This window comes from Falco cherrug, chromosome 10 (assembly GCF_023634085.1).
Source record: "Falco cherrug isolate bFalChe1 chromosome 10, bFalChe1.pri, whole genome shotgun sequence".
Taxonomy (NCBI): Eukaryota; Metazoa; Chordata; class Aves; order Falconiformes; family Falconidae; genus Falco; species Falco cherrug.
In genome coordinates, this window is record NC_073706.1 from 11,452,478 (window position 1) to 11,470,063 (window position 17,586).

The 17,586-nt window shown below is 40.9% G+C and overlaps 1 protein-coding gene across 3 annotated transcripts; it reads left to right on the forward strand.

The window, feature by feature from the left end:
• Window positions 1–1,059: 1,059 nt before the first annotated feature.
• On the forward strand, window positions 1,060–16,152 carry STX16 (syntaxin 16). Of its 3 annotated transcripts, none has more exons than XM_055722348.1 (8): window positions 1,060–1,387; window positions 6,724–6,831; window positions 8,039–8,179; window positions 8,737–8,899; window positions 9,830–9,921; window positions 10,925–11,068; window positions 11,835–11,915; window positions 14,158–16,152. In XM_055722348.1, exons 1-8 carry the CDS (start codon window positions 1,253–1,255, stop codon window positions 14,260–14,262), a joined length of 969 nt encoding a protein of 322 aa, XP_055578323.1. In that variant the 5' UTR covers window positions 1,060–1,252; the 3' UTR covers window positions 14,263–16,152. The 3 variants fall into 3 exon arrangements, with proteins under 3 accessions (XP_055578323.1, XP_055578324.1, XP_005444957.2); XM_055722349.1 differs by having other exon boundaries at window positions 1,062–1,333; XM_005444900.4 differs by lacking the exon at window positions 1,060–1,387 and adding an exon at window positions 1,629–3,909.
• The last annotated feature ends 1,434 nt before the right edge of the window (window positions 16,153–17,586 follow it).

Consider the following 17,586-nt stretch of genomic DNA (forward strand, 5'->3'; position numbering starts at 1 on the left):
GACCACGAGAAATGAAATGCTTGATGACTGGAGCTTATTTCCTTGCTAAATTCCAAGTTTCGGGTCTCTCCTGCTGAGACAGAAGGGCTGCTCCAGAAAACTCCCTACATGTCTTATAATAGCAAAAGGATAGGTTTTTTTCTCTTTCTGACTGTACGAGCGTGCCCAGGCGGTTAGATAAAACGAGGTAACATTTCCAGAAAATGTGGCTGTGGTTACAGTCACCATCCCTACCACATGCGTCAATCCTGGTTGTTTGGGGTGGGATTTTTTGGGTGCTGGAGCTGGGGAGCCTCTTGCCCCAGCACGCCGGGGGTCCCTCGTCCCTAGGCCTGCAGGCACGGGGCACAGGGACCCCAGACCCACCTCACCCACCTCTGCCCACGCAGGCGGAATCCCAGCCGGCCTACGGAGCAGTGGGCAGAAATCATTTCAGCCCACCTTGTCCAAAAGCCTCTTCCAGCAAGTCAGACCCAATATTGTGGTTTTAAATGCCTTGGGGGTTTTTGAGGGAACATCTTGATTTTTCAGTGGTGGGAGTTGGCAAAATAAAGCTGCGTGGGGTTTTTGTGGAAAACTGAAAATTGACTGGAAGCAAAGGGAATGGGGGAAGGTGAGGCGGCGTTCCGGAGGGAAAACAGACTTGGAAAAGGGGAGCCACCAAGCCAAATGGGTCACACCGCAGCGGTTTGCTGTGAACCAGACCGGTGCCTTTGGAGAAGCTTCACGGCAGCGGGAAGGAGCAAAGTCACTGACGACGCTGCGGTCACGGCAGGGCCCCCGCCTGGGCAAGCAGGGCCCCGGCCCAGCCGCCACCGAGGTGGCCCGCGGCCCGCCACCCGCCACAGCCACACCTGGCCCTCACGGACAACCACCGTGAGGGCCTCACACGCCCCGCGCCCCCCTGCCACGGCCTGGGCTGGGCGCGGGGGCCGCCGCGGGCCCGGAACGCTGGTGCGCGGCCGGCGGGCCCGGGCGGGGCGGGGCGCGGGCGGGCCGGAAGGCGCGGGGCGATGCACAACGCGGAAGTGAGCCGGGCCGGGGCCGCCGTCGGATCCGGGGGGGATGGATGGGGCCGGCGGCCGGGGGGGACCGGCGCTGGGGGCCTCTGCCCGGGCCCTGTGAGCGGCCAGCCGGGCGTCGCCGGGGGCGGCCGCCGCTTCTGGCCGCGGGCCCGGGGCTGAGCTAGGGCCGAAGCCCCGGCAGCGAGGCGCTGAGCGGCCCCGGGCGGGGGGCCCCGGGGCGGTAGGCCATGGCCACCCGGCGTCTAACGGACGCGTTCTTGTTGTTGCGGAACAACGCGGTGCAGAGCCGGCAGCTGCTGGCCGAGCAAGTGAGTAGTTACGGCTCCTCCAGCCCTCTGAGTTCACGTAGCATGGCTGCTGCGGTGAGTCTCCTCCCTTCATCCTACTGTACCTTGCTGCGCCGAGGGCTGCCAGGCAGCCGTGCCCTGTGCCCCGCGCCCCCCCCCCCCCCGGCCCTCCAGGCCCCCCCGACTCCCCTCCCCCGCCCCGGGGGTCCCCTTCGTCGGGCTCCCCATCCCTCCCTCTGAGCCCTCCTCAAGCTCCCCCCTGTCTTCGGTACTACACCCCCCCATCCCCCCTTAGTTGATCCCTTTTTCCTACTACTCCATGTAAAATGAATAGAAGAGATCTGTCTTTGTGCTGGTCATGTCTCTATTCGCTTCATGGATAATAAAATAGTTGTTCTAATAACTTCATGTTAGCATTGACATGAGGTTTTTCATCCATTGTGGTTTTTTGATGTGTCCTTTCCCCAAAGAAAAAAATTCAAGTTATTTCATAGAGCAGAACTCTTCTATTCACTCCAGTGTGGGCACCATAAAATACACTAGTGTAAATTATTCCCATTGCTTGAATTTTTCCATAATTCACTCAGATGTTCATTGTCCTTTTTATATTTTTCCCCCCAAGTACAAATAATACTGAAAGTCATGAGAGGGAGGGGAGTCGGTAGATTCTAGTGTAAGCCCTTGTTACAGAAATTTCAAAAAGTCATTTGTTCAGAGGCAGTTGATGTGGCTTTTCCCAAGTTTTGAGCTAGTCAGACTGTGATGGACTGCTTGACAGCTCAGCTCTGCTGAGGTTTTTACACCTTCTGTTCAAACTTATTATTTATTTGTGATAGTAAATATCTGCTGGCAGTCTCGTCATTCTAAATTGCTTTGCATTAATGCATGTATGTTAGGAAAAGCAGTACTTCGTGCTGCAAATTATTTCAACTGATGAGTTGCTGTTGAATGGTCTTTGTTCGTTGTTAATGTTATTACACCTGTGTCTAACAAGCTACGTATTAAATTGATTTGCAGAATGGGAAATGTCACGAGTAATGTATTATACTTGTTTAATTTGGCACTGCATTTATTTCTTGTTAACATGTTGTTTTGCCAATATCAATATTGCATCTTTAGGTCCTTGGGTTTTTTAAGCATCACCTAGAAAATTTAGTAATAATTTAAACTCACATACAGGTTACTGAGCAGTGAAACAGCACTTTTACTCAACAGTGAGTGCAACAACACTTAGCACTTGCATAAAACATTTATTTACAGTGTGTGTTAACATTAATGGAAGCTATTCTCTATGATGCTCATTCAAATGTAATGAAGGCTAACCGTGATTGGAAATTGTTGCTCTTGTGCAGTGGGTGAAGTTAGTCAGTGGCTCAGTCTTGATCCTGCTGGACAGTACAAAGTTCTGTAGTTACTTACCACAAGTGTACTATTTATCAAGAAGCGTAAAGGTGGTAGTGTGAGCTACTTGCCTCTCATGTTTCTCAGTTGCCTATCACTGTCAAGAGGTGCAGCTATATTTACCTTTTTTTCAGGGTGGTATCTCCAGGGCAGAGCTGCTGCTTGCCAGCAGGGCAGTGTTGCAGGTTTTAGCTCATAGTACTTTGGCCCACTGTAGTTCAGGCTTCTCCTGAAGGAATCCTTTACTGTGAGAGCTCTCTGTCAACAATTGGATTCTGCCCTGGAAGATGCATTCTCATGTGGACAGCCAACTATTCCTCAAACTCAAATAATCCAAGTAGCATTCTTAACAGTATAGTCCTATTTCAAAACCTTAGTATAGGGTAAGAGATCATTAATTGAAGCCTGCTGCTTTGTAAACCCACAAGTATTTTGTCCTTGTTTAAGATGGATATGCTTCGTTAATCTTTCAGTGAAACAGCCTATTGCTCACGCATACCCTCTACAGTACAAAGACTGATGAATAGAGAAGGTGGAGATACATTGTCTTTTGTATTTTTCCAGATGCGTATAGGTTTAATTTTACCTGAAACTAGAGCGTAATCAAAGTGCGCACATAATTGAGCATATACTACATTTGCTTTCGCTTTTTTGTCTTTTGCTGTCTGTTTTATCCTGTGATAACTGGGGTGCTTGTCAATAAATGTCTTACAAAAGCTTGTATGTGCATCCTCCCATCATAATCAAACTGTCTAACTCACCAGTGGATGTTGAATACTGCAGTCAAATTGCCCTTGCTGTCACATTTCAATATATTCTATTGCAGTTTTCTACCTGAAATTTTAGTAACTGGAAACTTCACTGTGCAGTTACCTTGGAAAGCAAATCAAGCTCTTAACTTGATCTCTTATGTTCTGTTTACCAAGCAACTGAAATATTTATTTAAAAAGTTTGTGCATCAAGGAAAATGCGGACTTAAAGTACAACATTGTGGTGTATATATTGAATAATTGTGTGTTAAAAGCCAATTTGTTTTGTTCTTGGTAAACCATCATGCTTAAAAAAAAAAAATCCATATTTTTCTCAACTGACCATACCCTGTATCTGTCCTATGTCTCTTTTTCCCTTTCATCTTTTGCTGTCTGTAACTGGATGGGGCTGATGGGATCCACAAATCACTTCAGGAGCTGGATGAGGTATTGTTTTTCATGTTTTATTCTGCCATGGTGCATCAAGCATACGTTGTTGGGCTAAAATGTTCCTTTCTTTATCCTGCTAGTTTATTAAATTTCTTTCTATAGGATGGAGTGTCTCCATGTGCAGTAGGACAAGGCTGCATAGAGAAGACAAGCATGTTGTGATACACTGTTATATTGTCGATACATGTATAAACTAGTCTGACTTACTGTATACGTATGGGATATAGTGACTTTGTAACAATGAAGCTATTAACTATTTTTTATGCTATGTGTAAACTGTACAAAACTTATTGGCCAGGAAATAAGGTCAGGGATTAAAAAAACAGGCTTTTGGGGAAGAGTTGCCCAGGAAGGAAGAGGGTTTGTTTTTTTAAAAGGGAAGGGGGTAAAGAACCACAAAGCTTTCCAGGCCTGACAAAGGAATATTAGAATTTTGGGAGGAACTAGGAAGTGAGGTTTTTGTATGAAACCTTTCCCTGAGAACAAACAGTGAAGTAATTGGGTGAGTTTCAAGTGGTATTATTGATGATCTCCAGCAATGGAAGATTATTTTATCTCTGAAGCTACAAAGCCTGGTTCAACTGGCAACAAGATCTATATTTGTCTTCCAATTCTAACCATTCCCCTGTCTTCCTCTCAGAGGAGGAAGCTGACTAGAAGTGTCTGTGGCCCCAGTGCTAAATGTTGCTCTGTGGCCCTGTGCACTGTTAGGTGTGTGTATCATACTCGGCCTTAAATTGGGAGAATCGTAGGCATGCTTGTTAGAAGGAGCCTCTAGAGCTCATCTGGTTCAAGCTCCTGATCAAAACAGGACTATTGGTAATCTATATAGGATCATCCATCATTTGGTTAAAGTCTTAAAAAGCTCCAAGAACAGCAACACCACACTTTCACTGGGCGATCTCATCCAACGCTGCACCATTGCAGAAAAAGTTTTCATCCGGCACCGTAGCACTAAGCCTATTTACATAAGTTTCTAAACCCTACCAAGAAAAACCTCTGATCTGTTTAAAGGTCAGTAGTACTAATACTGTCCTTAACAAAAGAATTTTTATTGAGGGTGAACAGCACATTTTACTGGTAATGATATCAAAGCAGATAGTTAAATCTGTACATGGTATTCAAGATCAGACCATGGCTTTTGATTTCTGCCAAACTGAGCTTTAAAAAATAAGAAAAAAACACCCCACATATTCTTTCACATTTGTCATATTTTAAACTTTCCTGAGGTTGAAGTTATGAAAAATAAGATTCTGATAGATTTAACACAGGTGTTTTGTGACTCTAAAAAATAGAAACATGGAATCATGTAGGTTGGAAAAGACCTTTAAAATCATCAGGTCCAACCATTAACCCAGCACTACCAAGTCCACCACCTAAGCTATATCCCTAAGTACTGCATCTACATGGTTTTTTTCAACACCCCAAGGGATGGTGACTCCACCACCTTCTTGGGCAGCCTGGTCCAATGCTTCACAACCCTTTCAGTGAATTTTTTTTTCCCTAATATCCAGTCTGAACCTGCCCTGGTGTGACTTGAGGCTGTTTCCTTTTGTCCTGCTGCTTGTTAGCTGGGAGAAGAGACTGACCCCCACCTGCCTACAGCCTCCTTTCAGGCACTTATAGAGAGCAATAAGGTCCCCCCTGAGCCCCCTTCTCTCCAGGCTGAACCCCCCCAGTGACCTCAGCCGTTCCCCATCGGACTTATGCTCCAGACCCTTCCCCAGCTTCATTGTCCCTCTCTGGACATGGTCCAGCACCTCAATGTACTTTTAATCAGTCACATGAGGTTTTTTTTCTAACATCTTTTAATATTTCAACCCTACAAATTTGATTCTGTTCCCAAAAATATTCTCAAAAAAATAAATCATGCCTTTCTGCAACTGCTGTACGTCAGTGTGCATCAGTCTCCAATAACATAAACTCCTGATTTGTTGCACCTGAGTTACTCATATTATGACTATTAATTGTGATAAAGGATTTCTTTTACTCCTTCCCCATCTCCAGCCCTCCTGTGGATCCGTGGAAAGCTGTGTATAAGCTGGCCAGCACATTGTCTTACTTACTCTCTGGCAATCTCTGGAATTTTGTGGAGAATTATGTGCCCGTTTTCCTGCAAGTTTCTTTGCCTTAGACCATATAGCTGGAACAGCAAGCACATATCGTTGAGATATAGGGAAGTGTGGATTGCCCAGCCCCCCGCCTTGCTTATTTTTGTTTAGCACCTTTTTATTTCTGTTAAATAAAACCCGTAACTATTTTAGTTGCACATCAGTATGAGAAAGTGTTTGTTCTTCAGCTGCCTAGTAGGTGACTGGTGAAATACAACAGTGTTTGAGAAAAATCATGGGATACCTTTTTATTTCTTGGAGATATAATAAACATTTTTACTTGGAGATTTTCCCGAGTGAGATTTTCAAAGTTGCCTGGCGCAATATATACCATGCTGCACCACTGATTAGGGATCCCTTGGCTGTGGCTAATATGAAATGTACCAACATGAGAATTACTTGAATTCTCACTGCAATACCATATTTTCTCCTTGAAAATTGCTAGGAATTCTACGGAGTATTCTAAGAATTCTAAGGTAACTTTCTTCTTTTAGGTCCTGTAGGAAGTGGGAGGATGTAGCTCATTGGCATATAGGGGACAAACCAGGAGATGCGAAGCTTGATCATACCTGCATCATGTGCAAACACGTTTTTAAGGTTATTTTTTATGGGAAGGCATACAAGCATTTTTTCCTGATGCTCATGGATTTGGATCTAATCTGAGTAAAGTTCATTTGTTGTCTCTTCTCATCTTCCGCAGCTTGCTGATGATCGTATGGCACTGGTATCGGGAATAAGTTTAGATCCCGAAGCAGCAATTGGAGTAACAAAACGTTTACCTCCCAAATGGGTTGATGGAGCAGATGAAGTAAGTGGCAAATCCAACACAGAGTTTGATTTCTCATGTAGGGTTTTATTAGTGTTGTCAGTTACGTTCTCAATGCTGTAAATTTTATGATAGCTGTATTAGAAGAAAGATTAAAATGTGTGCTTTCTAAATTGACATCCTTGTTCAGAGGAAAATATCAGGCAAGCTGTGACTTACTATCTTGAAGGATATATTGCAGGTGAAATAAAATGAGATTATCTAGGACCAGAAGTTCCAGGAGACTGGGTTTGCATCATCAGTGGGAGCCCAATCTTAACAGTGCACTGGGACTGTTAGGATATAGACATGCTATAGCTGAGTGTTTAGACTTGAGACTGCAGGAAGGTCCCAAACATCTTAGCAAAGCAGAATTGTTCTCAGTTTGAAACTTGGAAGGAAGGGTACAAAAAAATTAGCACTTCCAAGTAGTTTTTTTGTTTGAACCCACTGAGGGGTTCAACTGAATAGACCCTAAAATGGTGGAGATAAGCAGTTTACTGTTTGAAGACAGAGAGTGTTAGTGCCTTCTAGCAGAAGAATTTTTCCTGCCTATGCAGTCCTGATGCTGTGCAAGTTATAGAAACATTTGGACAAGCGTGAGGAAATTATTCTGGAGTCATTAAATTATAAACATTTTCCAGTATTTGAAGTATGAAACAATTCTTGACTTCCAGAAAATCCTTTTGAAACGTACTCTCAGAACACATTGTTGGTTCATCAGAACCCATTGTGCAAAAATGTGACCAGTCCCCTTTTTACTACAATAGTAATCAACCTTACAGATATATTTTAATGGCTTGTTTGAAGGCATCTCATTTTAACTTCTGCTGTTAAGTCCAGGCTGTTCAATGTTAGACAGAGTTGAAGGTGTGACCTGAATATTCATCTATATTTTTGGAAGTTGGCTAAACCTTCTTACTATGATATTAATTATATAATGATAAAAATATTATTCCAGCTTAACGAAGCATATTTGAAAATGGCACTCTTGCCTAAGATTAACAAAATTATGTTTAAAAAGTAGCAGATTCAAAGTATATGAGAGTATTCCGTTACTTCTTAGTCAGCTTTTTATGTGTGTTGGTTTTGATCTTTGGTCTGCTTTATAGATTTCTTCCAATAATTATTTTTGTCTAGCGTTTGTCAGAACTTTCTCCTCTGAAACATTAGTCACTTCCCTTCTTCATTGTTGGGTTTTCTGTTTCAGATTCAGTATGATATTGCCAGGGTTAAACAGAAGATGAAAGAATTAGCCAGTCTTCATGATAAACATCTAAACAGACCAACACTGGATGACAGCAGTGAAGAGGAGCGGGCAATAGAAATAACAACCCAAGAGATCACGCAGGTACAAACTGCTTTCAATTCTAAACCTACAGTTTGACATATCTGTAATGCATCGTAATGAGGCAGTGATTTCCTTTGAGTAAAGCATTTCTTTTGTAATCAGTGTTAGAGTGAACTGGGCTTTATGCTTGGTACTGCACTCACTGTCTCACTGAACTTCTCACGAGTCACTCACTCAGTCTCCCTGGTCTTTTACTTACCTGCCTGCTTGCTTTTCTACTTGGAATAGGATTGGGAGACTTAATCAAACCACATTTACAGTTATCTCAGAGAAATACAGATACATGTGTTCTGAGACGTCCGGTCCAAGTAGTTGCAATGAAGCAAATGTCTTTGATCAGAAGTAGTTGTGTTAGTCTGCTACCCTGTTAGGTTTAAGCTGTTTGTTCATTTGTGTTCTGTGTTTCCATACCTTTTTAAACAATTGCTCTGGGCCATAAGAAATTGATTTTAAAAATCTAGAAATCAAAATATTAGTCTTCCCTCTGGAACTTTTGCAATGTGATAGCTAAAGTGCATGTTGCTGTGTGTTTTTTACTAATGGAATTGTTTTCTCAGTTATTTCACAGATGTCAGAGAGCAGTCCAGGTCTTGCAGAGCAGGTCACGTAGTTGTACAGAACAAGAAGCACGTGTTCTCAGGAATGTAGTGTCTTCCTTAGCACAGTCCCTTCAGGACCTATCCACCAACTTTAGGCATGCACAGTCTGACTATCTCAAACGTAAGCATAAGAGATACAGTAATACATGGGCACCTTCTGTGGAAACCACTAATTAAGGTGTGCTTATTTTCTTGGTTGGGAAAACTGAAGCACAGAAGGGTTAAGTGATGCACACAGGACTACCAGAAGTATATTAGAGTGGAGGTTAGAATTTGGGAGTTTCTGGTTCACAGCCCATGTTCAAACTGCTTGTCAAAATGCATCATTACTTCTCAAATTGTGGTCTGCAAAGCTACTTTAGTTACACTGGTGAAGCAGCCATTGGTCTTCAGACACAATACCTGCTGTTGATTGGGAGTCTGTGATAGAAAAAACTTCAAAAGGTGGTCTGTGATAAATTAAAATTCTGCATCCATAAACAGATCAGAAGTGGAATATCCTCTGTTTAAAACTGAAATTGTGTGTAATTCTATTTTCAGCTGAGTAAGCTTGTTTTATCTTGGAAGATCAAAAATTTGATCTTCAAATTTTTTATTGGTAAATATATATTCTTATATACTGGTATAATATTTCTTCCTCCCATGGTATAAATGGCACAGGTGGAACTTAAGATTACAATTCAGACAAGGTATGTTCCTAAGAGACTTTGTTTGAAAATAGCCTAGAGTGATCACACCTTAAGGCTCGTAACTTACCTTATTTGTTTTAAATTCATGGAACATAATGACTTAAAGTCACTGATTTAATTGCAGTCTTGCAGGTCTGGTTGAATTTGTTATGCTTTATTAAATATTAATTTTAATTACTATTTAATTTAATATAATAATTAAATAGTAAGCCTGTGTGACAGTTAAAATTTAGATACTGCTATTTATGTCACATATAGGCTGTATTTTCTTTCTTGTGCTTTTTTATCTGGTACTTCAGACCTTACTCTTACTCTGATTTTAGTTTGTGTAAATATTATGCTCAAACATTTGTCTTTTACAGGCATGAAGAATAGAGAAGAAAGATCCAAACACTTCTTCGACACCTCAGTCCCACTGATGGATGACGGGGAGGATGATACACTTTACGATAGAGTAAGTTGAGATATTACTGCACAAATTCAATATGAAGAAACTTTATGTACCTTTAATTTTAATATGAAAATATCAAAGTGGTATGCTGTCAGCCTCAGTGTTGCAGTGTGAGGGAACTCAGTTTGACTCCTGAGTTCTCCTTACGTGTCTGACAGGGGCTAGAAGATCTGTAAATACAGTGCTGCCCTTTGTCATACCACCTTTCTGGGCAGATGCAAGACTAAACGTTAGAAAGCTGTGTGATCCTGAGTTTGGATGGAAGGTGGCACTCTTTAAAGTGAAGGAGCCCTGCCCTGCCGGGAGCTGCCCCAGCGCGGGTCCCACGGGTCACGGCTCCTTTGGGCACCCCCTGCCCTGGGGGGGGGATCTGCTCCCCCGTGGGCTCCGTGGGCTGGGGGCACGGCCTGCCCTGCCAGGGGCTTCACCACGGGCTGCCGGGGAGTGGCTGCTCCGGTGCCTGGAGCCCCCCCGCCTCTGTCCTCACTGACCTGGGGGCTGCAGGGCTGCTGCTCTCACATAGTCTCACTCCCCTCTCTCACTGGTGCAGATTTTTTTTTCGTTCTTAAATATGCTGTCCCAGAAGCACTACCACTGGTGCTGATGGGCTCAGCTGTGGCCAGCTCTCGGTCCAGCTGGGAGCCGGCTGGCACGGGCTCCACTGGGCATGGCACATTCTCACAGAAGCCACCCCTGTAGCCTTCCCGCTACCAAAACCTCACCATGCAAGCCCACTACAAGGTCATGTTTTTAAAAGTTGTTTGTGTGTTTGGTCAGGATGCAAGAGTCATGTTTTCTCTGCTCAAACTGTAAATAGCTGTCCAAGTTATTTTAGTGACCCTGAAACTCGGTTTTTAAAATACAGTAATTTTTTTCTTAGATACTCGTCTACTAAGGAAATTCTAAAAGGATTTTTGTGTTATGAAATCTTACAATCCTTATAATTATTTCTAGTGTTTTCATGCTGTTAATGTTAGTTTAACATCTAAATATTTTATTTCAACAGGGTTTTACAGATGACCAGCTAGCATTGGTGGAGCAAAACACATTAATGGTGGAAGAGCGGGAACGAGAAATCCGTCAGATTGTACAGTCAATCTCCGATCTCAATGAAATATTTAGGGACCTGGGCGCAATGATAGTAGAACAGGTACATTGGCATAGAATCATAGACTGGTTTGAGTTGGAAAGGACCTTAAAGAACAGCTAGTTCCAACCCCCCTGCCCTGGGCAGGGCCACCTTCCACTAGACCAGGGTGCTCCGAGCCACATCCAGCCTGGCCTTGGACACTTCCAGGGATGGGGCATCCACAACTTCTCTGGGCAACCTCTTCCAGTGTCTTGCCACCCTCATAGTGAAGAATTTCTTCCTTATCTACACACATCACAGTGTTAGCAAGAAATAGATTCCAAGTAGTGTTAAGGTTTCCACACTCTTCCTGTTGTAAGATCATGTTTTTGTGTGCTTCTTGCTTTTCCTAACTTACTTCTTAGGCTAAGGTTTGCCCTGCTTGAAATCTGCCAAAAGATGAGTTAATGAAAATTAATAAATAAATAAATAATAATCAACTGGTTATGAGTGTTAGACTAAAAAAACCCAAAAACATAGAATGCCAAAGTTTTGTTGGTTATTTCCCCCCGAGATTCAGTTTAGGTTAAATGCGTCAGCCAAAAGCACCTGAACTGGAAGTAAGATGATTATTAAGGGATGTGATGTGAGATGGTGACACAGCTGCCGGTTGGGCATTCAGCAAGGATGTCATTCCCAACTAGTTCTTCTGCAGAAGTTCATAGTTTACATAGTTCATTAGCTTTTTTCTGTGAGCGTTGTTAATTACTCTGCTGCTCATAATAATAATTGTTTTATGAAGTTCATTTAGGTTCAGTTTGGTGCTCATTCCCTCCATTTTATTTAGGGAACAGTTCTAGATAGAATTGACTACAATGTCGAACAGTCATGTATGAAAACTGAAGAGGGTCTAAAACAACTACATAAGGTAAGCTGACGGAATATTTAAGCTGCTTTGCATATCTAGTAATCTTCCATAATGTCATAGCCATTAAGTTATTGAGTCATATTTCATTTGGACATCATCTTTTTTAGAAATTATTGTTGTATAATATAAAATGTCAACTGCACTGTAGTAGGAACTTTCCATATAACTTCTGTTAATGTCATGCTCGATACCTAGTGTTAATTTCTTAAATAACTTTCTGGGCATCCAAGCAACGTGCTTTGATCTTTACATTGCTTACCTGGTGGGACCTCTCTGCAATTCCTTCTCTGTTTGGAGAGCCCATCACTTGTGAAATGGAACTGGTTATGGTGTACCTCACTGTAGATTTTAGTCGGTTGATATATTCTAGTTTGAAAACATTATCTCAGTAGTGTGAGCAGCAAGAATAATTTTTAATGTTTTCTCTGACCATCTGATGCTGGTTAGAAGTTAGGTCCAGCCTTATGCTTTTAATGTGAAGCTTTTACTGTAAACATCTGAGAAGTTTGAATTGGCAGCAGAACACAGTTTTGTGGTTGTTTTGTTTTGTTGGCTTTTTTGTTTGTTTTGATTTTAAGCTAAGTTCTGACTTAGCTCAGTTCAGTCCTTCCATTGCTGGAAATAAAGCAGAATGAGAGATTTATGCAAAAGCCTCTTAAGTAAAACATTCTGTTTTGGAAACATGGACATGTTGTTACTACACACTCAACTTCATGTTATGGTAGACTTCTAATATATGAACAGCAAAAATTGCCATCTGAGGAAAAGCAAAATAAATTGGTTATAGGTTTATTCTTGTTATACGTAAAAGTAAAACTGGAGATCACTAAAATAAGGCACTGACCATTGGTGAGCAAGGTTTAAAGCAATTGCAAGCAATTTGCACAAGCCGAACTGGAAGTAAACGAATCTGTTGGAATCAATGCTATTTCTAGTCTAATGGTAGCTAATCAACTATCAGCAAACCCCTGTTTGGATTGCTGACTAGAGTATGGAATTTTGATGCAATATATACCTGCTTTCAGTACAGCACAGGGATTTTTTCACCTATCATGGAAGACATACCCACAGATCTGAATAGTAATATGAAACACAGATACCTTGCTGTTTCTAATACTGTTGGTAGCTTTATTCTGATTTAATACCTATAATGTCAATTTTATTTTCTGTTTTAATTGGCATAATTGTTACAAACTGCTGAGACAGCACATCCACAGAAATTGGATTAATTCACTGCAGAAGTCTGGTGGTATGAATCACTAGTTACCAATTCCTGTTTCACACGAAATTGGAATCGGTTGTGATACTTTGTCAGGCTTTGATACCTAAAGCCTAATTAAGTATCAGTGGTTGTATGTTATGTAGTTTCAGTTCAAAAAATCCTGCAGATCTCATAATAAAGAATTACTTTCCGGGGACTATAAAGGAGAAGAATTAATATATTTTTCCAATTAAATTGTGAAGGTTTATTCACTTAAAAATAATTAAATGCAAGTTTTGTTTTGTTTAGCTTCTATTAGCAGACTTTCATTTGGCTTTTGGAGAGTTTTCTCCACATTGCCTCCATTTAATTGCCCTGGAAAAAAGAGGAAAGGGATGAGAAAATGTAGTTGGAAGAAAGGAGCGAAGCAGAAAACTGAGAGCTAAATCAAAAAGAAAGCTTTCAGTTCTAACTGAAATTAAATGAAAATGCATAGTTGGATCAGGTACAACAAAAATGCCTATTAAAAAATGAAGTTTTGTTGTGAGTTTTAATGTCCTTCAAATATAATACAGGAATCTTATATTGGCAAAATGAGTTAAAACACCTTACCTTTAGTGTTGAGAATTTCACGTACCCAGTTGCCTGATCTTGTTTCCATGGTCTTCATAGCTAACTGTTCTTCCAAATGAAGTATCAGTCTTCTGTGTACCTCGTGTCCTTGAGAGGGCCCTGTGCCTCCACAGGACGTCTCAAGAGAAGTCACAGTAAGGTTGCTTAATAGAGATGAGGGTGCTTTCTTCCTTATAAAATCTGCTCTTTAATACAGAGAAATGTGGCTTTAGTGTACACTCACCTTCACTGAAGTCTATGGTGCAGACCAGAGTTATTTTGTGGGAGTTGCTTGCAATATACACTGTACAAAATGTCAAGTTACCAAAGAACTTCTCTGAGATACGTGTACTTAGACTAAACAAGAATCTGTATTTTGTAGCTTTGCAGAAATCTTAAGTATTAACTCTTTCTTTTTTGTGTCTATAGGCAGAGCAATATCAAAAGAAGAATCGGAAGATGCTTGTTATTTTAATTTTGTTTGTTATAGTAATTGTCCTCATTGTTGTTCTTATTGGTGTAAAGTCACACTAAGTTTCACTTCATTTTTTGTTTTTGGAGTATATGTGAACTTTTTCCCCAATGTGAATGGATGGACCTGCACTCCAGAAAGCTGCCTTTGAATGTATAAGCCCTCGTGGTGCCAAGTCTGTGCAATGTTTCTGTTGACTTCTTCAGAGTACAAATTTGGTGATATGTGGGGTGTTTGTAAGGATTATATGGAAAATGTCAGGAAATGTGATGCTCCCAACAAATAATTTGGTGCTTTATGCAGAGGTATTTGGAAACACAGTACTTAATACAAAATTTAAGTTTACCAGTGAGTACAGTAATTAGTGTGTTACTGTGGACAAAAAAGTGTTGTCTTCATTATTCTTATGTCACAATTGTTACAGGCTTAAAATTTAAACCATGTTACTGAGTTATGGGACTAGATAACAAAAATTTATCTAGGTGGAAAATATGTTGAGGCATAAAAATGTTTGACTTCATCTCCTTTCTTCCAGACTCAAAACCTCCAAATAACTGGATAGGCAGCTAAAAAAGAAAGCTTTTAGCAACCAGAACATAATCCAACCCCTGCGATCTTAATTTAGATACTGGACCATTACTAAGAATCAGAGTAGTACTTGATCTTGTAAATAACAAGATTTAATCACTGGCATAATTTAACACAGTTAATTAAAAAATTTTCTGAGCTTGAGTAATCATGGGAATGTTTTTCCTCACCAGAATGATCATACATATTTTTTCATGTACATTTTTTTTAAGTACAGACATTACGTTAAAGCAGTGGTGAAGTTAAACCTAAAAAGTTAAATCGAAAGCCAAAAAGAGAATCTCTATCTGACCTGCTGTAGTGGGTCTCAGATGTTTCAAACATTAGTTGTATAAGCTGTTTATTTTACAGTGTGCCTGTCCATATGTGTTATGTTTTCTATATAAGAAGTGACTTCACTACAGTGTATATTACATCCACTTTCCCTGACAGAAGGTCATTTCTTTCAAATGTCTGCCTGGAAGAGGACGTGTTTATACTCTTACTGACCATGAGAGATGTCATGCAACTGACATGTTACTAGGCCTTCAGTAGAGAATTTGGGTTTGGTTTTTTCCCCACTACTTTTTTCAGTGGAAAACTTTGCTGTAGGCCATAAAAGAGAAATTAGGGCAACATCTGAGTAATAGAATACTCCTGATTTAATTCAGGCCTGAAGTGGTGTGCAGTTCTAGAGGCCTTGTCTTAGTATTTTTAATATGGCTTTTCTGTATGGTTTTTTTTTTCCCCAAAGAACTGTAACTTCCTTCATTTTCTGACTGATAGATACCAGTTCTCCCCATAAACCTGCAGAGGTGCTCTGCTCAAAGCCCCCGAAGTGCAGTTCCATACTACTATGATGATAATGTTGCATACGTTGCCTGCCCTGGGTTTATCTTTACTATGTACTAGGGAGGACATAAGATGTGGCTTTAAACCAACTTGGTGCAGGAACGGACCTGAAAGCAAAGACTACAAAGATGTGAAAGCCTTGGCTTTTTGTGTGGCTTATTGCAAATAGCTTTGTACCACTTTTGTTACCTCTAGACAAAGGGAATGTTGAACTTCCAAAACTGCCAATTCAAACCCTTGATTAAATTCATAAAGTAAGTTGGTAAAGGAATGAATGATGCTTCTAGTTGGGTGTGCAGCTCCCCTGTTCTGGTAATAGATCTTTTCAATGATCGTGAGTAAAACTACTGTCTCCTTAGTGTGCTGTCTACATCGGTTGGTGTGAAGCAGCATATTGCTATAATTTAATATACTGTATTTGCAACTTTCTCGCTAACATGAGATCGTGTTATTTATTTCTGTCTTGACTGGTGCTTTTGACATTTTATCACGGCTAATGAATTCAAAGAAGTAATAAAACACTTCCAACCTAATTGGGCAATTATTCATTTTTTAAAAAGTATAAACTGAAACATACTTGCGTGATGGTAATGTGTCTCTATATATTCTTCATAATTAAATTAAAGCAGCAATGACATGAAATATCTTTGAAAAAAGTAGTAACTTTCTATAGCACGATATAACTTGCATTGGCAGGAGTTATTTCCCATGAATTAAGCCTATGGTATCTTAACTCCACTGAAGTAACTGGCTATGTATTTTTTTATCTAAATTCTCTTAAAAGGAAATGGATTTTTAATACGCATCAGACGAGGTTAAACTCACATGTCGACTGTCCTGTGTAACTTGAGCTGGAATTTATTGAAGCTGATTATATCGAGGGGAAAAACAACCCCGCAACAACAGGCTTCTAAATGATAGCAGGTGTCTAGCTTATGATGAGTCAGTCTAAGTAACTATCAGCAGCTAAATCAAACCTTTATGCTGTGCCTTGTAAGAATATCTCTACATGGCATGTGACAGAAGGGGTACTATCTGCACCGTTGGGCAATGAAAGCCCAAAAAAGCCACTGCAGCTGAGGACTAGCTTGGCTTTCATAGTAGCTGCAGCCTACTCAGGTGTTACAGGAGCAAGATTTGCCTGAACCTACTGACTGCGCTTCTGTCCAGCCCTGTATCATCTCTGTGCTGTTGCAGAAAAAGCTGGTACACTCTGTGCTGCAGGTTGTGGCCTCTACGTGGTTGCTGGATGATTCTTCACTTGTATTGAACCTCTGATTCCTTCCAAAGGAACAGAACGGCATTGGCAGAGCAGCTCCCAAAAATCTGTGGCTCCTCACTTGGTGGGAATGACCTATAAAGCTGTTGGCTTGTACAGAACCTCTCCATTAAAATGCATGCAAGTGTGCAAACATCAGCTGCTGCTCCTTGTTAACAAAAGTTAATTCTACTGATACGTGAAAATGACGGTATTAAAAGCACACTGTAATAGGAAATTTATTTCTACCGCAAGACTTCTCTAGGTACTGACAAGTAAAACAGAAGAATTAGTTTCTTGCTTGGTGATTTTTGGAATGTGCTAAAAATCTGAATATAATTGATGCAGTGTTCACTGTCTGCCTAGGTTGTGTTGATTTAAGGTTTGATTTTATGAAACGCCATGAGACGAAGGAGTCTTACCTCCTTTTCTTAAATCCCTGGAAACCTTGCTTTTGGTACAGCCTGCAAAATGTAAGTTCTTAGATAGGTGACATTTGGGGGGGAAAAATATGTTTACTTTCTAAAAAAACCAAAACAATATGAAACAAAAAAAACCAACAACCCCAGGAGTCTTCCTAGATAAATTTTATTACAACAGGGAACCCATTATGATTTTGCGTATTCATTATGATGGATTATGTAAGATTATGTTTTGGAGGATCAGTGACTGGAGTGGCCATGGAAGGCTGGTCCGTACTGCAGCTTCC

Bases quoted from the DNA above. Each gene is read 5' to 3' on its own strand.
- STX16 (XM_055722348.1), top strand. From the start codon at position 1,253: ATGGCCACCCGGCGTCTAACGGACGCGTTCTTGTTGTTGCGGAACAAC. The intron at 8,900-9,829 runs GTAAGCATAAGA...TGTCTTTTACAG, and splicing joins ACAGTCTGACTATCTCAAAC to GCATGAAGAATAGAGAAGAA. The intron at 11,916-14,157 runs GTAAGCTGACGG...TTGTGTCTATAG, and splicing joins GTCTAAAACAACTACATAAG to GCAGAGCAATATCAAAAGAA.